Source organism: Cucumis melo, chromosome 10 (assembly GCF_025177605.1).
Source record: "Cucumis melo cultivar AY chromosome 10, USDA_Cmelo_AY_1.0, whole genome shotgun sequence".
NCBI classification, from domain to species: domain Eukaryota; kingdom Viridiplantae; phylum Streptophyta; class Magnoliopsida; order Cucurbitales; family Cucurbitaceae; genus Cucumis; species Cucumis melo.
This window is the reverse complement of record NC_066866.1, coordinates 5,419,877-5,437,816: the sequence shown is the minus strand read 5'-3', so window position 1 is coordinate 5,437,816 and position 17,940 is coordinate 5,419,877. Positions and strand designations below refer to the sequence as shown.

General features: G+C 36.1%; 2 protein-coding genes across 3 annotated transcripts; both read left to right on the top strand.

The window, feature by feature from the left end:
- The first annotated feature begins 1,392 nt into the window (after positions 1–1,392).
- LOC103488745 (probable RNA-binding protein ARP1) lies at positions 1,393–3,758 on the top strand. 2 transcript variants are annotated; one of them, XM_008447631.3, is made up of 6 exons: positions 1,393–1,803; positions 1,889–2,045; positions 2,153–2,285; positions 2,387–2,435; positions 2,532–2,760; positions 3,387–3,758. In XM_008447631.3, exons 1-6 carry the CDS (start codon positions 1,405–1,407, stop codon positions 3,404–3,406), a joined length of 987 nt encoding a protein of 328 aa, XP_008445853.3. In that variant the 5' UTR covers positions 1,393–1,404; the 3' UTR covers positions 3,407–3,758. The 2 variants fall into 2 exon arrangements, with proteins under 2 accessions (XP_008445853.3, XP_008445852.3); XM_008447630.3 differs by having other exon boundaries at positions 1,405–1,803; positions 3,411–3,758.
- A 5,902-nt stretch (positions 3,759–9,660) lies between these two features.
- LOC103488747 (uncharacterized) lies at positions 9,661–17,200 on the top strand. The gene is made up of 3 exons (XM_008447632.3): positions 9,661–9,798; positions 10,024–16,057; positions 16,611–17,200. The coding sequence occupies exon 2, from the start codon at positions 10,036–10,038 to the stop codon at positions 16,048–16,050; it is 6,015 nt and encodes a 2,004-aa protein (XP_008445854.2). The 5' UTR covers positions 9,661–9,798; positions 10,024–10,035; the 3' UTR covers positions 16,051–16,057; positions 16,611–17,200.
- The last annotated feature ends 740 nt before the right edge of the window (positions 17,201–17,940 follow it).

The window sequence follows — 17,940 nt, the reverse complement described above, 5'->3', positions numbered from 1 at the left end:
ATATATTTTTTTTTCAAAAATTGTATTCAAATTAAAAATTTTATAACATCCTTAAATCTCAAAAGAAAAAAGTAGTTAATGGTTGGTGAAGTTTTAATTTTTTTTAGGTAATTGAAATTTTAATTATGTAAATGAATCTTAATTTTATTTTCAATAAATCTTTTAACTTACCATATATATTTTTAAATCTACAAATTTACATTAAATTTAGGTTTCACCAAGCATTAAATTTCTAGCCTACTGTATATTTCTTAAGTTAACATTTTAGATTGTATCAATTATTAATATCAATAGATTTAGATTATTTAGAATATTAAATACGATTGTATTTTGTAAATATTTTAATAATTTTCTTTTAATATTTAATCTTGATGAAAGAATATTAATATTTAACCTTGATGAAAGAATATTAATATCTAACCTTGATGAAGAATATTATTTTAGAAAGAAGAAAAATATAAAAAAAAAGATTGAAGGAGGGGAAATTTGGAATTGCGGGGGACGCCGAATGGGGATTAGCAGTCAAAGAGTGAATAAAAAATGGGTGAGTTGGGGGGTTGGTTATCGTACACGCGCTTCTTTGGTGGACATCAATTGAAGTGGGCGTGGAGTGAAGTTTAATGATGAAGCGCGTGGGTCTATGATTCCTCCCTTCACAACAGATCATAACGTCCATCACAAAACGGTCATCCTGTTACTACCCCTATGCTTCACCCCACCCCTTTTTAAAATACAATATTTATTCTCTTTCCTTCCTTCTACTCTTTTCACACAATTTCATCAGTATATATTATTCCTACCTTAGTTAGTTCTTTTTAATTTGATTATATAAATTAAATTAAGAATGATTTATTAGTTAATTACAATCTCTTTCTTACTTAGTCTTACAATTCAATCATACCCATCCACAACCATGACTTCCAAAACAAGTTACTTATAACCATCTCATTAAAATATACAACATTATTACACTTGTAAGGAAGAAAACTCAAACTCTTGACCATAAAAATAAAAACATTGTGTTGCCCACAATACTACACTCAAGATTAGTAAGTATCAATATCATAATATTTCTAAAAGATTTTTTTAAAAAAAATAAAAATTTAATAGTGAGATTATATCCAAACCAACTAAAAAGAAATTAGTAAGAGAGTAGGAGTTGGTGGGTGGATGGATGATTTAATTAGGGGTTATGTATAGGGAAAAACTCGATATATGGTATTTAATTAGAGTTATATACATATGGTTTCGATAAACTAAAATTATTACTCTTTAATAATTGTAATTTGTAGGTAAGTACATTAATTATCCGATGTGCTAAAGAATTTCATTTAATTAACAACATATATATTTTTTAAAGAAAGAAATTAGAAAAGAAAAAAATGGTTGTGTGTGTTCACGTTGATGATAGATAGCCTTGAGCAATTGCCTATCTGTCAGCCTCTCTGTCTCTCTGTCTTCTTCCATTTCTTTATTTCCATACCACTCTGTTTCTTCACAACACTTCTCTTATTTAACCTTCTTCTTCTCTCCATCACCACCATTTTTCCCCATTTTAACTTAATTACTTCTAATTACTTCCTTACCTTGTTTTGTTCCATGACGATGATGACCACCACCACCAACAGTAATACCAATGCAGGTTTGTTCGGGGATACCACTTTGACGAAAGTCTTCGTTGGTGGGTTAGCTTGGGAAACACCAAAGGAAGCCATGAGAGATCACTTCCAGAAGTTCGGTGAAATTCTCGAAGCGGTTATAATCTCTGATAAACTCACCGGCAGATCCAAGGGATATGGATTCGTAAGTGATGCAGTAATTAGCGATTGATTGATTGATTGATCTCTGTTTTGTTTGTTTGATTGATTTACGGTTTTGGATTTTTTAGGTTACATTCAAAGACGCGGAATCGGCGAAGAAAGCTTGTGAGGATTCGGCTCCGATCATCAATGGCCGTCGAGCTAACTGTAATCTCGCTTCACTTGGAGCTCGGCGCGGCGGTTCTAGGTCGGCTTCCGCTACTCCTCCTCAAGCTCCTCAACCAGGTTAAAAAAAAAAAAAAAAAAAACTTCCGAGTTCTTCCGATCATCAACGGCATTTTCGTAATCTTTTTGTTGATGGAGATCTGAATTTGGTTTGTAATATTTTGAAGGATCGAACGGTGGAGGACCGAGAACGACAACAGCAGCAACCGCACCGGGAAATCACGTGCAGTGGTATTACCCGGCGGGGACTCATCCAACGCCGTTTCATCATCAGCCTCATCAACCGGTCCCTTTTTATGGGTATACCTTAAGATCCCATATTCTGTTGCGCACTCTAATTTCCCCCATTTTGTTTAATCGACGTTTAATCAAATTAAATGTAAGTTTTCATTTTCTTTTAGATATTCCCCAAGCCCCACATACATCGCAACCGATATCAGTTACAACCACGTAAGCCACCCCCCTTTATTCCTTTATTTTATTTAAATAAATTAATAAGACATAAGTTAGTTAAAACGGCGACGTTTTTTGGTTTTAAATGCACAGAAATTGGGGTATGTGAACGGACATTACACACAAATGTATCCAGGGCAGGCGGCTATGGTAGGGGCGAACACATTGATGCCAATGTACCCGCTGTATCATTACCATCAATCACACGCCATGGGGATGCCGGCCCACATCTTCCCTCCTAGTCCCACGACGGCGGGCCCCTTCGCCGCTGTCCCACCCACTTCCATTATGTCCAAACCAACCACCGTTGGTCCCAACCCAGGTCCGTTTTTTACTTAACCCTTCTCAAATTATTGTAAATTGTTGGCGTCTGCACATTGTTTTTGGTCATTGCATGTGGTAAAAAAAAAAAAAAGAACAGAACAGAACAGAAAAAAACACGAAAAATGGTCAATAGTCAAACGTTATTAACAAGAAGAGAGAGAGAGAGAAAAAAAAAAGAGGGCGGGGGTGCAAAAAACAACAGATCAGAGTGGTCGTTGTTCACGTGAAAGGGTGATTTAGTAAAAAGTGTCTTCTCCGTCAGTGCCAACTGGCATGGCTGGGTCCCACGTGGCCAGCTTGATTCGCCGGTCGTGCGTTGGTCTAGCTGTCCCTACCCCCCCAATTCCCTTAATAATCCTTAACTTGAAGGACTATTTTGCAATATAATATCAACTACTTTTCTAGATTCCTGAATGCTTATATTGTAGAGATAATGAAAACATTATTTTAATCCTTATCCAAGCATAAAAAACATTATTTGAAGTGAAGTATTGTAAATTTCTAAACAAGCGTTTATTTCTTGTTGAGCATGTTGGTTGTATTATCAATGTTTGTTTTAAATGAAGTGTAATTGTGGAGTAAAAAATAATGCTTGATCATTAAACTGATATTACAAAGAAACAGTTTGCTTGGTTGTGGAATAAATAGGTACAGTTGGAGGCAGGGGATGAAGAAGAAGAAGAAGATGATGATGATGATGATGCATGGTAAAAGAAGAGCAGAGTAGTATAAAAATGGGGACAGGGCAGGCTAAGAGGGACTATTTTTTTTATTAAAAAAAAATTTCTTTTTTAAATTTTTAATCAGAACATCTCATTCTCTTAGTACATGGCAGGCAAGAAAAAAGAAAAAGAAAAATAACAGAGACAATGTGAAGCTGGTTGAGGGGGGCTGCTCAGAACTACATTATTTTTAGGCTGATCTGTTGTAGCTCTTTATTTATTTCTTTCTTCTTTTAATTATAAAAAAAAAAAAAAAAAAACTAATTTTATTGTTTTTTTCCCTCTTCATTTTTCTCTCCTCCCCTCTTATTTTCACAAACAAACACGTCTAAATATTACTTTCATTTAGGTAATTTCGACTATCCTAAAAATGTTCATTTTCAACGAGTATAAATTAAATAACATTGTATGTGCAAAAGACCGTTTGTGGTTCAAAATTTCACTCCCAAATTGTACTAAAAATTTGGTTGTTTTTTATAAGTAGTAGGACCAAATTGAATATTTTGTAAAATATAAGGACCAATAGCAAAGATCCACACCTCAAAATATGGTTGAAGTTGCAATGTAGTCTCAAACTTTCAATTATAAAAATTGAGATCTCATATTCATACAAAGCATTAACACTAAACTCTCAAATTTGTAAAATGTGAAAATTGTAACAATTGCATACGTTTTAAGAGTTAATTTCGAAGATCCAACTTCAACATTTGAGTGCGTTTAATTTGATCAAAAATATATATATATATAACAAAACAAACCACGAGAGAACAAGTCAAATGAATGAAAACATAGAAATTGAGTGAAGGGAGTAAAAGTAATAATTAAACAAAAGAAAGAGGGGGGGGCAGAAACAAAAGAGGAGGTGAGGGGTATGAATTATATGTATGGTGTGTTGTGTCCAGAATGCTGCTTTTAATGAATGGCCAGCTTAACCCCTCCATCTTTAATGTTTCTCTTTTTGCATAAAGCTCCTCCATTTCTCTTTGCTCAATCAACCCCTTTTTCTAGAATAATTAGACCAACAAATATATTAATATTATATATAAAATAAAATAAAAATGAAGTTGAAAGTAATGGCATGGTCTCATTGGATTGAGAAAGTATGGTTGTTTGGTTGAATATACTTTATTTGAAAAATATAATAACACTGCTAACATGATACATGAATTAAATTGTTCAACGCCACCAAGAGATGAAGTATTGAGTTGGACGAAGGGATTCCCTTTTTAGTTACGAATACTTTCACATAGCATCTCAACATCTATTGATTTTTATGTCTTTCACTTCTATTATGAGAAGATATATACTAATTTATTCAATTTATTGAATAATAAACTTTGTATTTTAGTTGATTTTAGAATAATATAGTATATATAATATTAGTTAAATAATTTTTGGATGTTCTCTTTCAAACGTTAAAAGTAGTTTTTTTTTTTTTTTCTTTATAGTCTTTTTGGACATTCAACTTTGAAGTCTCGAAGAACTTGAAGAGGAGTTTTTGTGTCGTAAAATTTTAGTATCCAAAGAGAGCAATAAGTTTCTTTAGCTTTAAAGTTTTTAGTCTTTTGATTTTTGAAGCGTCGGAAGATTTCTTTAGATTTTTATAGTTTCAATTTTCGGATCTTAGAAACTCCAAAGTTTCAACGAATTCTTAAAAACTTCCAAAAAAAGAGGTGTAAATGGTCTATTTACTGAGTTATTTAAGGATTTTAGGTGGGTTTGGGCCTAATTATAACCTTGTGGGTTCAACAATTGGGCTTAGGCTAAAATTGGGTATGAGCCAAATTTCACCACGAGTTTTGAATTAGATTAGACTATAGACTAGGACGACTTTAATTACTCTCGTTTCGTTACAATTTAGAATTTCAAACTTTCAATCAAACCATTGGCCAAATCTATCTATTGTGGTTCATGCTTAATCACCATTAAATGCAACTACACTACGCAAGCTATAATACGACTTGTGACATTTTTAACTTTGTGAATCAATAACTTATATACATCCCTAATCTAACAAGTAAGATTTTTGCTGTGATAGCGTGCTAATTTTTTATTACCCGAAAATTCTCGCTCGATATATTCATCTAATATCACTATAACTAACAAAGGTTCAAGATTTTCCTTTTTTGCTTTCCTCAAATTTTAAATCTTTAGGTCAAAATAATTTTCAAAATCTGCTTAAAAGATTGGTTGACATTATTAGTATAGCATTTAAAGGTAACCCAATACTACTGTTACAAATATAATTTATAGTTATATGTTAAGGAATAAGGCAAAGTACAAAAACGCAAAAAATCTTCAACTAAGACAAAAAGATTCTTTGATTTGACATAAAATGTCAAGTGATACTATTTCAAGTTATATGTCCTATGATATCAACATCAACGCCATACTCACAGTATACTCTTATATAACTATTCCATATTTAAAAGGTCTCGTGTAATTCGAAGAAAATCATCTTCAAATATATACTTACCGTCTCTCTCTCTCTCTCTTTTCTAGACTTTTGTTGTATTCCCAATTTTAAATGTGTGAATTGAAAATTGATATGAGTATAAATACGAGACTTTTAATCGAGTTGCATGTAAGTTGGTTTGAACACTCACCGATAGCATAAAAGAAATTGCTTAGACATAACTCAACTTATTATTATTTATAAATATTTCTTAGTTTCTTTTTATTTAAAAAGGAAAAATATCTTATCCGATATATTAATAATCAAAGTCGATATCTCTCTCACTAAATGATATTTTTAGAAGATACTTTCTTTCCTTGACAAGATTTGCAATAACTGTTAAAAATTTTCAACCAAATTATTTTTAAAAGATATTTTCCTTGTTTGTTTCAAAGTTCTTCCTTATTATAAAAAGGGAAGATCGTTGCTCTTCAAGGTGTTCTTTCAAGAGACTTTCAAACTACTGTTTTGTGAAGAATCTTTGTGAAGGTAAGTTACCTTCTTAGATATTTTATGCAGATTGTTTAATATATTCAAAGTTAATTTCACTTATCAAAGTTACCGTACTATTTATCTTTCTATCCCCTTAGCTATTTCTCTAATTGGTTAATTAAAGTAATAGCTAAAGGAAAATTGTAACATTTTACTCTCTTAGTTTGAATCATTAACTTTTACATGTTGTTGGAAAAAGTATGTTAAATGATAAATTTGGATAAATAAAAAATTGCCACCGTCCATATTAAAAATGAAATTACAAAATATAAGATTTATGACTAACTCAAAGTCGATATGTGTCCTACTCCTAAGTTGAAATCAGAGACAAAAGTTAGCATATAAGAAGATGTCACGTGTTTTCGTCGTGACCTTTGGATAGAAAATAATTTGGTCTTAATATTCCGGCTTTGGTTCAATTCAGCTAAAATTAAAGGGGAATCCGTGGAAATGACAAATATAAGAATAGAAAATAGAAAAATAGCAAACTGTTATTTTTTTTATTATTATTGATGACAAAACTAACTGTTTCAAACAGTTCCCACTTTTTTGTCCCAAATTGCCCCTCAACGGATGAGAACTGCCCAAATTCAAATACAACATATTTAATGAGATCGAAAAATCGAATAAAATATCACATGTGCGATTACAGTGTATTTGAATACACCTACTTATGATAATTATTAACTAAATCAAAAAATTATTATATTTTTTCAGAGATCCTAAAAATATTCAATTGGTTTCAATATCTCCTCATTATTTCGATTTTTACCTTCAAATTAATGAACCATAACCCCAATTATTTAATTTTTTAATGCAATAATTATGTATTCGAACTAATATAGATCCAAAACTAAATAATGCAATAATAGTTTATTATCATAAAAAAAAAAGAAATTAACGAAAAAAATGATTCAAATCTTCATTGTTGAAATTTTGGAATGTATCATTCGAAAGTGAATACGTTCTAAAATAATTTTGGAATGTATCATTCGAAAGTGAATACGTTCTAAATTAATGACAATGGCAAAGATAATGCAATAATTAACTATTAGCAAAAACATTAAAAAAGTAACCGAAAATCATTTAAAGTACTCAAATTTCAAATACCCACCATTTCCTAAAATTATGGCAAATATAATGCAAATAGTTAAGTTTAGATTCAAATCTCAACCCTCCCTAAAATCATGCATAATACAATGTGGTCTATCTTTAATTTTGCCAATCAACCAGAATTAAGGAAAACGATAATTTTGCCAATCAACCAGAATTAAGGAAAACGAAAATAGAAGATTTACCGGAAGACAATCAAACGAAAATTTTAACATCTTTATTGTCTAAATTACCTTAGAAAAATAACTAATCTTGCCTTCCTAACATTAGATTCATAAGATTATGTCATATACATTTTATTTCTTCGCCCTAATCTACCATATTTTCGTAATACCCGACCAATACATCAAATTAAAACGTGATCGCTACACATGAAACAGATACCCGTAGAATATATGAAACAATAATTTAATTTAATATTCATCCCTCCTATATACAATCTACTAGTGAAGACTATATTCGATATGAGTATTTCCTTTGAATTTTTTAATGCAATAATTATAGATTCAAACTATTATAAGTTCAAAACTATATAATGCAGTAATTATTTATTATCATAAAAAAATAAGAAATTAACGAAAAAGATATTCAAATCTTCATTTTCTAAATTTTGAAATTATACATTCGAAAGTGAATACGTCCTAAAATAATGGCAAAGATAATGCAATAATTAATTATTAACAAAAATATTAAAAAAGTAACTAAAAATCATTTGAAAGATTCAAATTTCAAAGCTCACGTAAATACCAAACATTCCCTACAATTATGACAAATATAATGTAAATAGTTAAGTTTAGATTCAAATCTCAACGCTCCCTAAAATTATGCCAAATAAAATGGAAATATTAATTATATAGGGAAAAAATGCAAAATTGAGGGAAACGAAATTAAAAGATGATCGTAGAAATGTAAATTTGAAGGAAGAATGTACCAAAGGATATTGTTTTCGAAATTTTAATTGCAGAAATCCAACGAAAGGTTGAAGAACGAACAAAATGGTATAAACAATCAGAAGGTTGAAATCGGTGGAAATAGATCTGGGAACGGTTCCGGTGAAAAACAATTGGTGGTGCAAACTGATTAAAAAAGGAAGGCTGCGCGTATCTGGAGTGACGGTGGAAAGCGTTTAAAAAACGTAAGAGAAAGCAAGTGTATTTTAAGAAGGAAAAGGGAAGGGAAAACTAGGATTCTCTTGGAGAAGTGGAGTGGTTGCATGCAAAAGATGTGATGTTTTAGGAAAGATGATTTCTTTTGGGGGGAAATTAGAAGATTGAAAAGAGTGCATAGTGTCTATTTTGTGGTTTTTTTTAGTATTGTATTTAGAAATCTATATTGTCAATTAGGTAGGGACATTTAAGGCATAATTGTCCCATTTATCATGTGAAAATTAATTGTTTTGCTATTTTGACAAATTTAAAAATAAAATTATCATTTATCCCAAGTAAACATTATATTTTGCTATTCTTCTTGTTGCCGCTAAATTATTAGGATTAGGAAAGATTCATCTCATCCTTGTTGTATAAGAAAACGATGAACTCTATCTCATTCTTTAGTACATAATTACAACCAAACCTAATTTAAAAATTTAATCTCCTCCATCATTAGCTTGATTTAACCTCTTTGACCAAATATTAACTTAAAGCATCGAAAATTACATGAGAAACACCCCATAGGTTGGTTTATTTTCTTGCCTTATAACTCATTTTTCTTCTCCAAAATCATAAATTCATGGTTAGAGGCAAATGAAAGATCAGGTGAGTGCATCTGTTATTATTATTATTTAAATTTATCGTAAACATTATTGCCAAAAGGACTACAAAAAGGAATATTTAGTAAAAAATTAATGTTAAAAACACAAAAGTGTATAAATATATATATATATATATATATATATTGAAATTTAATTAAACAAAAAAAGAAGAAGGTTGAAAGCATTTTTTTTTTGAGGAAATAGTGGGAATAAGGAGAGGCCGTACCAAAGAAGTTGAAAGGTTAGAAAAAAAAGAGAAGAATAAAAAAGAATGGATGCTTTTCTTTTTTCTTTTTTCTTTTTTCTTTATCCTTATATTTTTATATTTTTAGTAGCTATTATTATTATTTATGAATAATATTAATTCCTAACTCTATCGAGTTTCGGAACCTTTCTTCCAAAAATAAAATTCAGGATCTCTCTCTAAAACCCAAACCCTCTCTCCTCCCAAACCAAAAAAAAAAACTTCATTTTTATTTTTCTTCCTAACAGAGATCCACTCAGGTACACTACTTTTCTTTCTTCTCCTACTTCCAATTCTCTGTTTTTCTTTTTAATTCAAACATATTTCTCTTCTTCAATTGTGATCTTTCACTCCCTCTTCACTTCTAAGATCCCGTCTTGTTTTCTTAATTAGGGCTTATGCTGTTACCCCACCTTTTTTTTATTTTTATTTTTTGATTTTTTTTCTTGATTTTTTTGCACCCCTTTTTGCGATAAATTACCCAGATTCTGTTTTTCATGGAAGAGCCGGATGAGAGAGATGCTTCTGGCAGTGTTTCGGAGTCAACTGTTACTGTTAGGGAGCATTTAGTGGATGATTCCGGTGTTAGTGTTAGTAAGGACCGGGTGGTTCAGACTTCTTTGTCTGAGGATGTGGGGAGAGGGGATGGGGGTGATGGGGCTTGTAATGGTGGTGGTGAGGATATTATGGTCGAAGTTTTGGGTTCTGATGTTTATTTTGATGGTGTTTGTACTCATAGAACTGCTGGGAATTTGGACGGTGTTTCAACTGGTGGGGAGGAGCCGTCCAGTGTGGAGAGAGATGGGGCTGATGTAGGGATGGAAAGTGAGGGAGTATCTGGGGTTGGGGAATCAATAAAAGGAACTTCTCAAGAAGGTGTGGAGGGCAATGAAAGAGGCGTTGATGTGATGATTCTCGATAATGATGCTCGGGTGGATGATTCTTCAGCAGTTGCTGGTCATGTGGACAGGGAGACTGAAGCTGCTCATGCGGAAGAGGAAAACACTGGAAGCAAGGAGGCTATGGTTGTAGATACGGATAAACTAGTCCATAATAGTTCAGATGATGAAGCTTTGAACGATGAAGAACCTCAGAAAGTGGAGTTGCAATCAAAGAATTCTCCCACAGAAAATGGGTTTGGAGAAGACTTAGTGCATACTGATGGGGGAAGCCAGGAAGCTTCAATAAGTGATGGGGAAGAAAGTTTAGAAAAGGGAACAGGTCAGAGGTGTGTGGAGGAAGAGCAGATTGTTGATGCACCAGTTGACCTGCAGGGTACAGGACTTGGAGTTTCAGATGTTGATGCACGGAATTCTGTAATGAAGACTTCTTCTGCAGATGGTACTGAAAATGCTACTGAAAAGGACCCCAACATGTTGCCTGATAAAGGTTTGAATCCTGAAGCTATTTCTCAGAGTGAAGGTTCAGACAAAGACCTCTCTAATCTGGAAAGGGATGAGAGTTGTATAGTTGAGACAGAGCATGGTGATATGGGAAAAAATGATCATGTAGATGACCAGAACCAAGTTTCTGGAGGAGGGGAACTTCCCAATAGCAACTTGACTCATGAGAAGAAGATTTCTGGTGATCAAAAGCATGACTTGTGTGTGGGAGTTGAAGTCCCAGAGATAGCAGCACGGACACTTGACAGCGAGAATTTGGATCAAAGTACAGCTTCTCCTGGAGATGTGGTGAATTCGGATCCATCTGTGGTTGTTACTGAACATGTGATGAGTACGGATTCAATATCACTGAGTCAACCAAACCATGATGCCGAGGAAGATGTTGCAACAGAAAATGATGGTAAAGTTTTGGCTCCGAGTATTGAAGTTTCTGCTGAAAATGAGCAAAATTTGATGGTGCAGATAGAAGGCAGGAACATGGAGCCTGATCCTCAATCGAATGGACAAGGAGGGGGTACTTGCACAGAACTTGAGGAAAATGCTGTTATGGATAATAATCTAGCTAATTTTGAGACTGTGGAAGAAATGGAAGTTGATCACAAATTTAATGCTAACCAGATAGGTTTACATGGTGAGGAAGAAGATGAAGATGTGACAGGTATTGAAGATGACGATGATCAACTTGAAAGTTCTGTTCAATTGCACCAAGCTCGTTATCACCTGCCATCGGAGAATGAAGGTGATTTTTCTGTTTCTGATTTAGTGTGGGGTAAAGTGAGGAGCCATCCTTGGTGGCCAGGTCAGATATTTGATCCGTCTGATTCTTCTGATCAGGCGATGAAGTATTATAAAAAGGACTTCTATTTAGTTGCTTATTTTGGGGATCGTACATTTGCTTGGAATGAAATGTCTCATTTAAAGCCATTTCGGACACATTTCTCCCAAGAAGAGATGCAGAGCCATTCAGAAGCCTTCCAAAATTCTGTTGAGTGTGCTCTGGAAGAAGTCTCTAGACGAGCAGAGTTGGGGCTAGCGTGTGCTTGCACACCCAAAGAAGCATATGACATGATTAAATGTCAGATTATTGAAAATGCTGGTATTCGAGAAGAATCATCTAGAAGATACGGTGTAGACAAATCTGCCAGTGCCACATCGTTTGAACCTGTTAAATTAATTGAATACATCAGGGACTTGGCGAAGTTTCCATCTGATGGTAGTGACCGTTTGGAACTAGTGATAGCTAAGGCCCAGCTGACTGCTTTTTATCGTCTAAAGGGGTATTGTGGCCTGCCTCAATTCCAATTTGGTGGCTTGCCTCAGTTCCAGTTTTGTGGGGGGCTGGCAGACAGTGAGTTAGACAGTTTAGACATTGAAATGCAGTCAAGTGATTTTGTTCACCATGCAGCTCCATGTCAGGATGATGCACAGGCGTCCCCATCTAAGGAGAATGTGGAAGTTCGGAGTAGTTATCATAAACGCAAACATAATTTGAAGGATGGTCTGTATCCTAAGAAAAAAGAAAAGAGTTTGTATGAACTAATGGGTGAAAATTTTGACAATGTTGATGGAGAAAATTGGTCTGATGCAAGGACTTCCACACTGGTGTCACCTTCTTGTAAGAGACGAAAGACTGTTGAACATCCTATTGATGGTTCTGGTGCGCCAGATGGAAGGAAAACTATTTCCGTTGCGAAGGTTTCTGGAACTGCATCTCTTAAACAGTCCTTCAAAATTGGTGATTGTATTCGTCGGGTTGCAAGTCAGTTGACTGGTACGCCTCCAATCATCAAGTCGACTAGTGAGAGGTTCCAAAAGCCAGATGGAAGCTTTGATGGGAATGCACTCCATGAATCTGATGTTTTCCTCCAGAACTTTGATGAGGCCCAAAGAGGAAGGGTAAACTTTCCTCCCGAGTACTCCTCCTTGGATGAATTGTTAGATCAACTTCAACTAGTGGCAAGCGATCCAATGAAGGAATATAGCTCCTTGAACGTAATTGTCAGTTTTTTCACTGATTTTCGAGATTCATTAATTTTGAGGCAGCACCCTGGGATTGAGGAGGCCTTGGAAAGAAACGGTGGTAAGAGGAAAGCACAATTTACTTCTATTGTTGCTTCACCACAGACATTTGAATTTGAGGATATGAGTGACACTTACTGGACAGACAGAGTAATCCAAAATGGGACTGAAGTTCAGCTACCTCGTAAAAACAGAAAACGAGATTACCAACTTGCAGTTGCAGAGCCAGAAAAGGCTCTCCAAGGAAGTCGCAGGCCATACAAGAAGCGACATCCTGCTGGAAATCATGCTATAACAGCTGAGAAGGTTACCAGCTCTGTTTATCAGCCATCACCTGCTGAACTTGTAATGAACTTTTCGGAGGTGGATTCTGTGCCATCAGAAAAAACCCTGAATAATATGTTTAGGAGGTTTGGACCCTTGCGAGAATCTGAGACGGAAGTTGATAGGGAGGGTGGTCGTGCAAGGGTAGTTTTTAAGAAATCTTCTGATGCGGAAATTGCTTATAGCAGTGCTGGAAGGTTCAGCATCTTTGGACCAAGACTTGTAAATTATCAGCTCAGCTATACTCCTTCTACCTTGTTTAAAGCTTCGCCTATTCCCAGACTTCAGGATCAGGAAATGCATCTCGATCTTAGCTCGACTCAGTTCCAAGAAATGCAACTAGATTTATCCTCTTTCCACGATCATGAGATGCAGCTTGATTTATCTTCAATTCATGACCAGGACATGCAACTTGATCTTTCCACAATTGGATACCAGGAAATGGAATCGGTTCTTGGTTCACACCATGACCAGGAGAGTAAACCTAATTACACTGCTCATCTCGGGGAAATGCAGACTGATTTTTCAACTATCCATTATGATAGGCAATCTGATCTTTCAGCTATGCATAACCAGGAACTGCATCCTGTTTATGCTTCAAACCAGGTAACGCAATCGGGTCAGGTTACTTCTCAAGACCAGGAGCTGCATCATAATTTCACCTCGGATCAGCTTGGGGAGATGCAAGCAGATCACACTCTAACACCTCCTCATCATGAAGAGCCAGCAGTTTCTGCCTCAGACCCGGAGCAGAATATGCCACCAGTTTTTGCCACAATCAAGGAGGAGAAGACACAGCCAGCTATGACTACATTCCAAGAGGAGTCACAGTCAGTGCTTGGAATCATCCAGGAGCAAGAGACGCACACTATTCTAGACACTGCCCAGCTGGGTAGGATGCAAGCCGATCTTAATCCAACTCATCATGAGAGACAAACTGTTCCTGCCACAAGTCTGGAGCATGAAACGCAGCCAGCTTTTGCCATGATCCAGGAGGGGACACAGCCAGTTGTGGCCCCAAACCAGGAGCAAGAGGATGTAGCTAATACTGGCACCAACACGGTTCATCACAAGGAGCAGCAGCCTGTTCCTTCGATACCCCAGGAGCAGGATATGCAACCTGTTGTTGCCACAGTTCAGGAGAATGAGATTGTGCCAGTTCTTACCTCTACTCAGGATCATGAGAGGGAACCTGTGACATCATCAGAGGAGTTATTGGGGGAACCTGTTCCTGCCACAACAGAAGGGCAAGCACAGCGTGTTCTTGGCACAATGAATGGGCATGAGGACGATGATGCTCTTGGAACAAAAGAGCCGGAAGCTCAATCTGTTACCCCTGCAACTCATGAAGAAGAGGACACACAGCAAGTTGTTTTAACGGGGGAGGAGGCTCAAGAAGAAACTCAGGTGGCTTCCAGCTTTACAAAGGGGCAGGAAACACAAGTTCTTGACAGTACGGAGGGGCAGGAAACACAAGTTCTTGACACTACGGAGGAGCAGGAAACACAAGTTCTTGACACTACGGAGGAGCAGGAAACACAAGTTCTTGACACTATGGAGGAGCAGGAAACACAAGTTCTTGACACTACGGAGGGGCCAGAAACACAAGTTCTTGACACTACGGAGGGGCAGGAAACACAAGTTCTTGACTCTACAGAGGGGCAGGAAACACAAGTTCTTGACTCTACGGAGGGGCAGGAAACACAAGTTCTTGACTCAATGGCGGGGCATGAGTCTGAGCATGATCTTGGTGCAAATGAGCAGGCCACTCAGTCTGTTGTTGTAGCTGATGAAGAAGATGATACAGAGCCAATTGTTTCTGCTGGCGTGGAGGCTCAGGAAGAGACTCAGCCCATTCTTGCCTCAACCCAGGAACTGGAGACTGAGCCAGACCATACCTCAGCCCAGGAGTTGGAACACGATGAGGAAGCTATGCAGGGGCAGGAGTTGCGACCTGATCAAGTGACAACTGAGGAGGAGCATGAGGTGCCAGACTCTCTTACATCCCAGGTGCAATGTGATAATGAAAAGAATCAGGTGCAGGTGGTACAAAATAGTAATAACGCGAATCAGGAGCAGGAGGAACAACCTGGTAATAACAAAAATCCGGAGCAGGAGATGCGACAGGATATTCCCACAAATCAGGAGTCGGAGATGCAACATTATATTCCCACAGATCAGGAGCAGGAAAAGCATTGTGATAATGCAGCAGATAAGGAGGAGGAGAAGCAAGTGGACAATGCAGCAGATCAGGTGCAGGACATGCAATGTGACGATGTTATGAGTCAGGAGCAGGAGATGCAATGTGACAATCCCATAAGTCAGGATCAAGAGATGAAATGTGATAATGCCACGAGTCAGGATCAGGAGATGCAATGTGACAATTCCAAAAGTCAGGAGCAGGAGAAGCAACTTGGTAATGCCACAAGTCTGGAGCAGGAGATGGAATGTGATAATGAGGCAGATAAGAAGCACGTAGTGCAATCTGGCGAGGCTGCATCCCATGAGCAGGATGCACAATCTGATCGCGATCAAGAATTGCAAGCTAATCAGGATTCCGCTAACCAGGAGCAAGAGAAAATACCCAATTTTGGCACACAAGAGCAGGACATAGCATCCAGTGTTGATAAACCTCCTGCTCTGGTTCAGGCGATGGAACCTGATTGTGCAGCAGTTCCAGACTCAGGCACACATACTGATTCTGTCCCCACGAAGGATCAGGAGAGGCAACTTGGTATTTCATCTCTGGGCAAGAAAACAGATTAATTTTCAGGTATGCATACTTTAAAAGTTTGCTTTGACGTACTAGGATAAAAAGGTTTCTTGAAATGTCAAGCCTCACTAAAAAATCTAAACGCTTTTAGATGTAACCATCATGGGTTAGTTTAATGATAAAAGATGAGACGTCTCAATAAAGGGCTAAGAGATCATGAATTTAATACATGTTAACTACCTACCTAGAAATAAATATCCTACGGGTTCCTTTGACACCCTAATATTGTAAGGTTAGATGGGTTGTTTCGTGAGATTAATTAAGGTACGCATAAGTTGATCTGGACGCTCACTATTGTGCATGTGTGTATAATGCATTTTAATGTTGGTTTCTTTGACCTGGGCAGTGATCAATTTTTTTTCTAGGGGATTCATGGTCTTCCAAGCGCTTTACACATGCACTTTTATATCTATATTTGGGGAGTGGGATGGAGTGGTTTAAACATTTAAGAGAGAACGAACTCACCACAAAATTTTATATCCTTGTATTTCTTATCTGCATGATCTTACCAGTGCTATATTTGGGTATGATATTGATCATTTCACAATTTCAGGTAATACACAAATGGAATAGTCAACTGAAGAGAACACATCACTGCTGACAAGAGAATAACACGACAGGTGCCAGAAGAGGTAACCGGACCAGACCCTCATTTGGAGATGCATCTGGTTGTCAGTTCCATTCAGAGTTCGCTCGGGGCTTGGTCCCTTCGTTTCATTCTCAAATATTGCCAGGTTTAAAATATTGTAACTTAGATTCTCCCCACCCTAGTAGTATTAGTTGAATGTAAATTTATGTTAGCTGAAGTTTATCCACCCACTTTCTGTTGATTTTTTTGGCGGAGGCCGGCTTTTGAATCTGATACATCTGGCATTGTACATGACATGTTCCAATCACAGCCATTGAAGTGAAGGATGAAGGGGCTTATTTGGAAGCCAAATGGTGTTGAAACTTCATGCAACAGCTATGGATAGTTGTTGCTCCATTGTATAGCAATCTTGGGGGTTGGAATCATGGGGGGTTATTAGAATTTGAGCTCTCATTTTGATTCGATGATTGAGATTTTACTACGCGGCAATTTCTTGTTTTAATGATGAAATATAGCTTTAGAATGAATATAAAATGCAAGTGTTTTAGATCGAATTTTGCTTGATTCAAATTAGTTTAGCTTAGACATTCTTTTGTACTCCACAGAGTGAATGCTTGTTTTTTCATCTTTTTTGAAGAAGAATTTTGACAGACAGCAATTATTTGTTTCTACACTTGGTTTTTCCTTTTATTGGCTTAACAGAAGAAGGAAATTCTACTTTGCTATTTGTTTAAAAATGTAAATAGTCGGTGACATGGAGTAGAATAAGGATATTTTAAAATAAATAATATTTCGGCGATATCTTTCTAAACTTGGGGCTTTCTTGTTTTTCAATGTTTTTCAATCTCTAGTAATGATTTATTAGAGTTCTATTGGTATTCGTTCAAAACTTACATAAATGTATGTAGGTACTAAGTTATTGAATCTTTCAACTGAATTGTTATAAACTGATTGGGTTCCAATTTTTTATATATTTTAAGATAGAAAATGACTAATTTTGAAAGGAAAGAAATTTGAGATTTACCCAAGCCGATCCGATTCCGACCTAAAATGGTTGTGGCATAGTTACATTCCTAATTTAAAATGGATACAAAAGTTCATAAATGACAACCCATTTGGCTTTATATGGGTTGCGGTTCTTTGATGTTGATTTATTGTTGAAATGATAAATCATAACTCAGTCGTCTATTAGGTGTTGCAGCTGCAGCTGCTTCCCCTTATTCAAATGGAGGACGTTAAAAATGCGAGAAGTTTATATAAAGCAACCGCACACCTTGACAGGCCTCGTATGGTG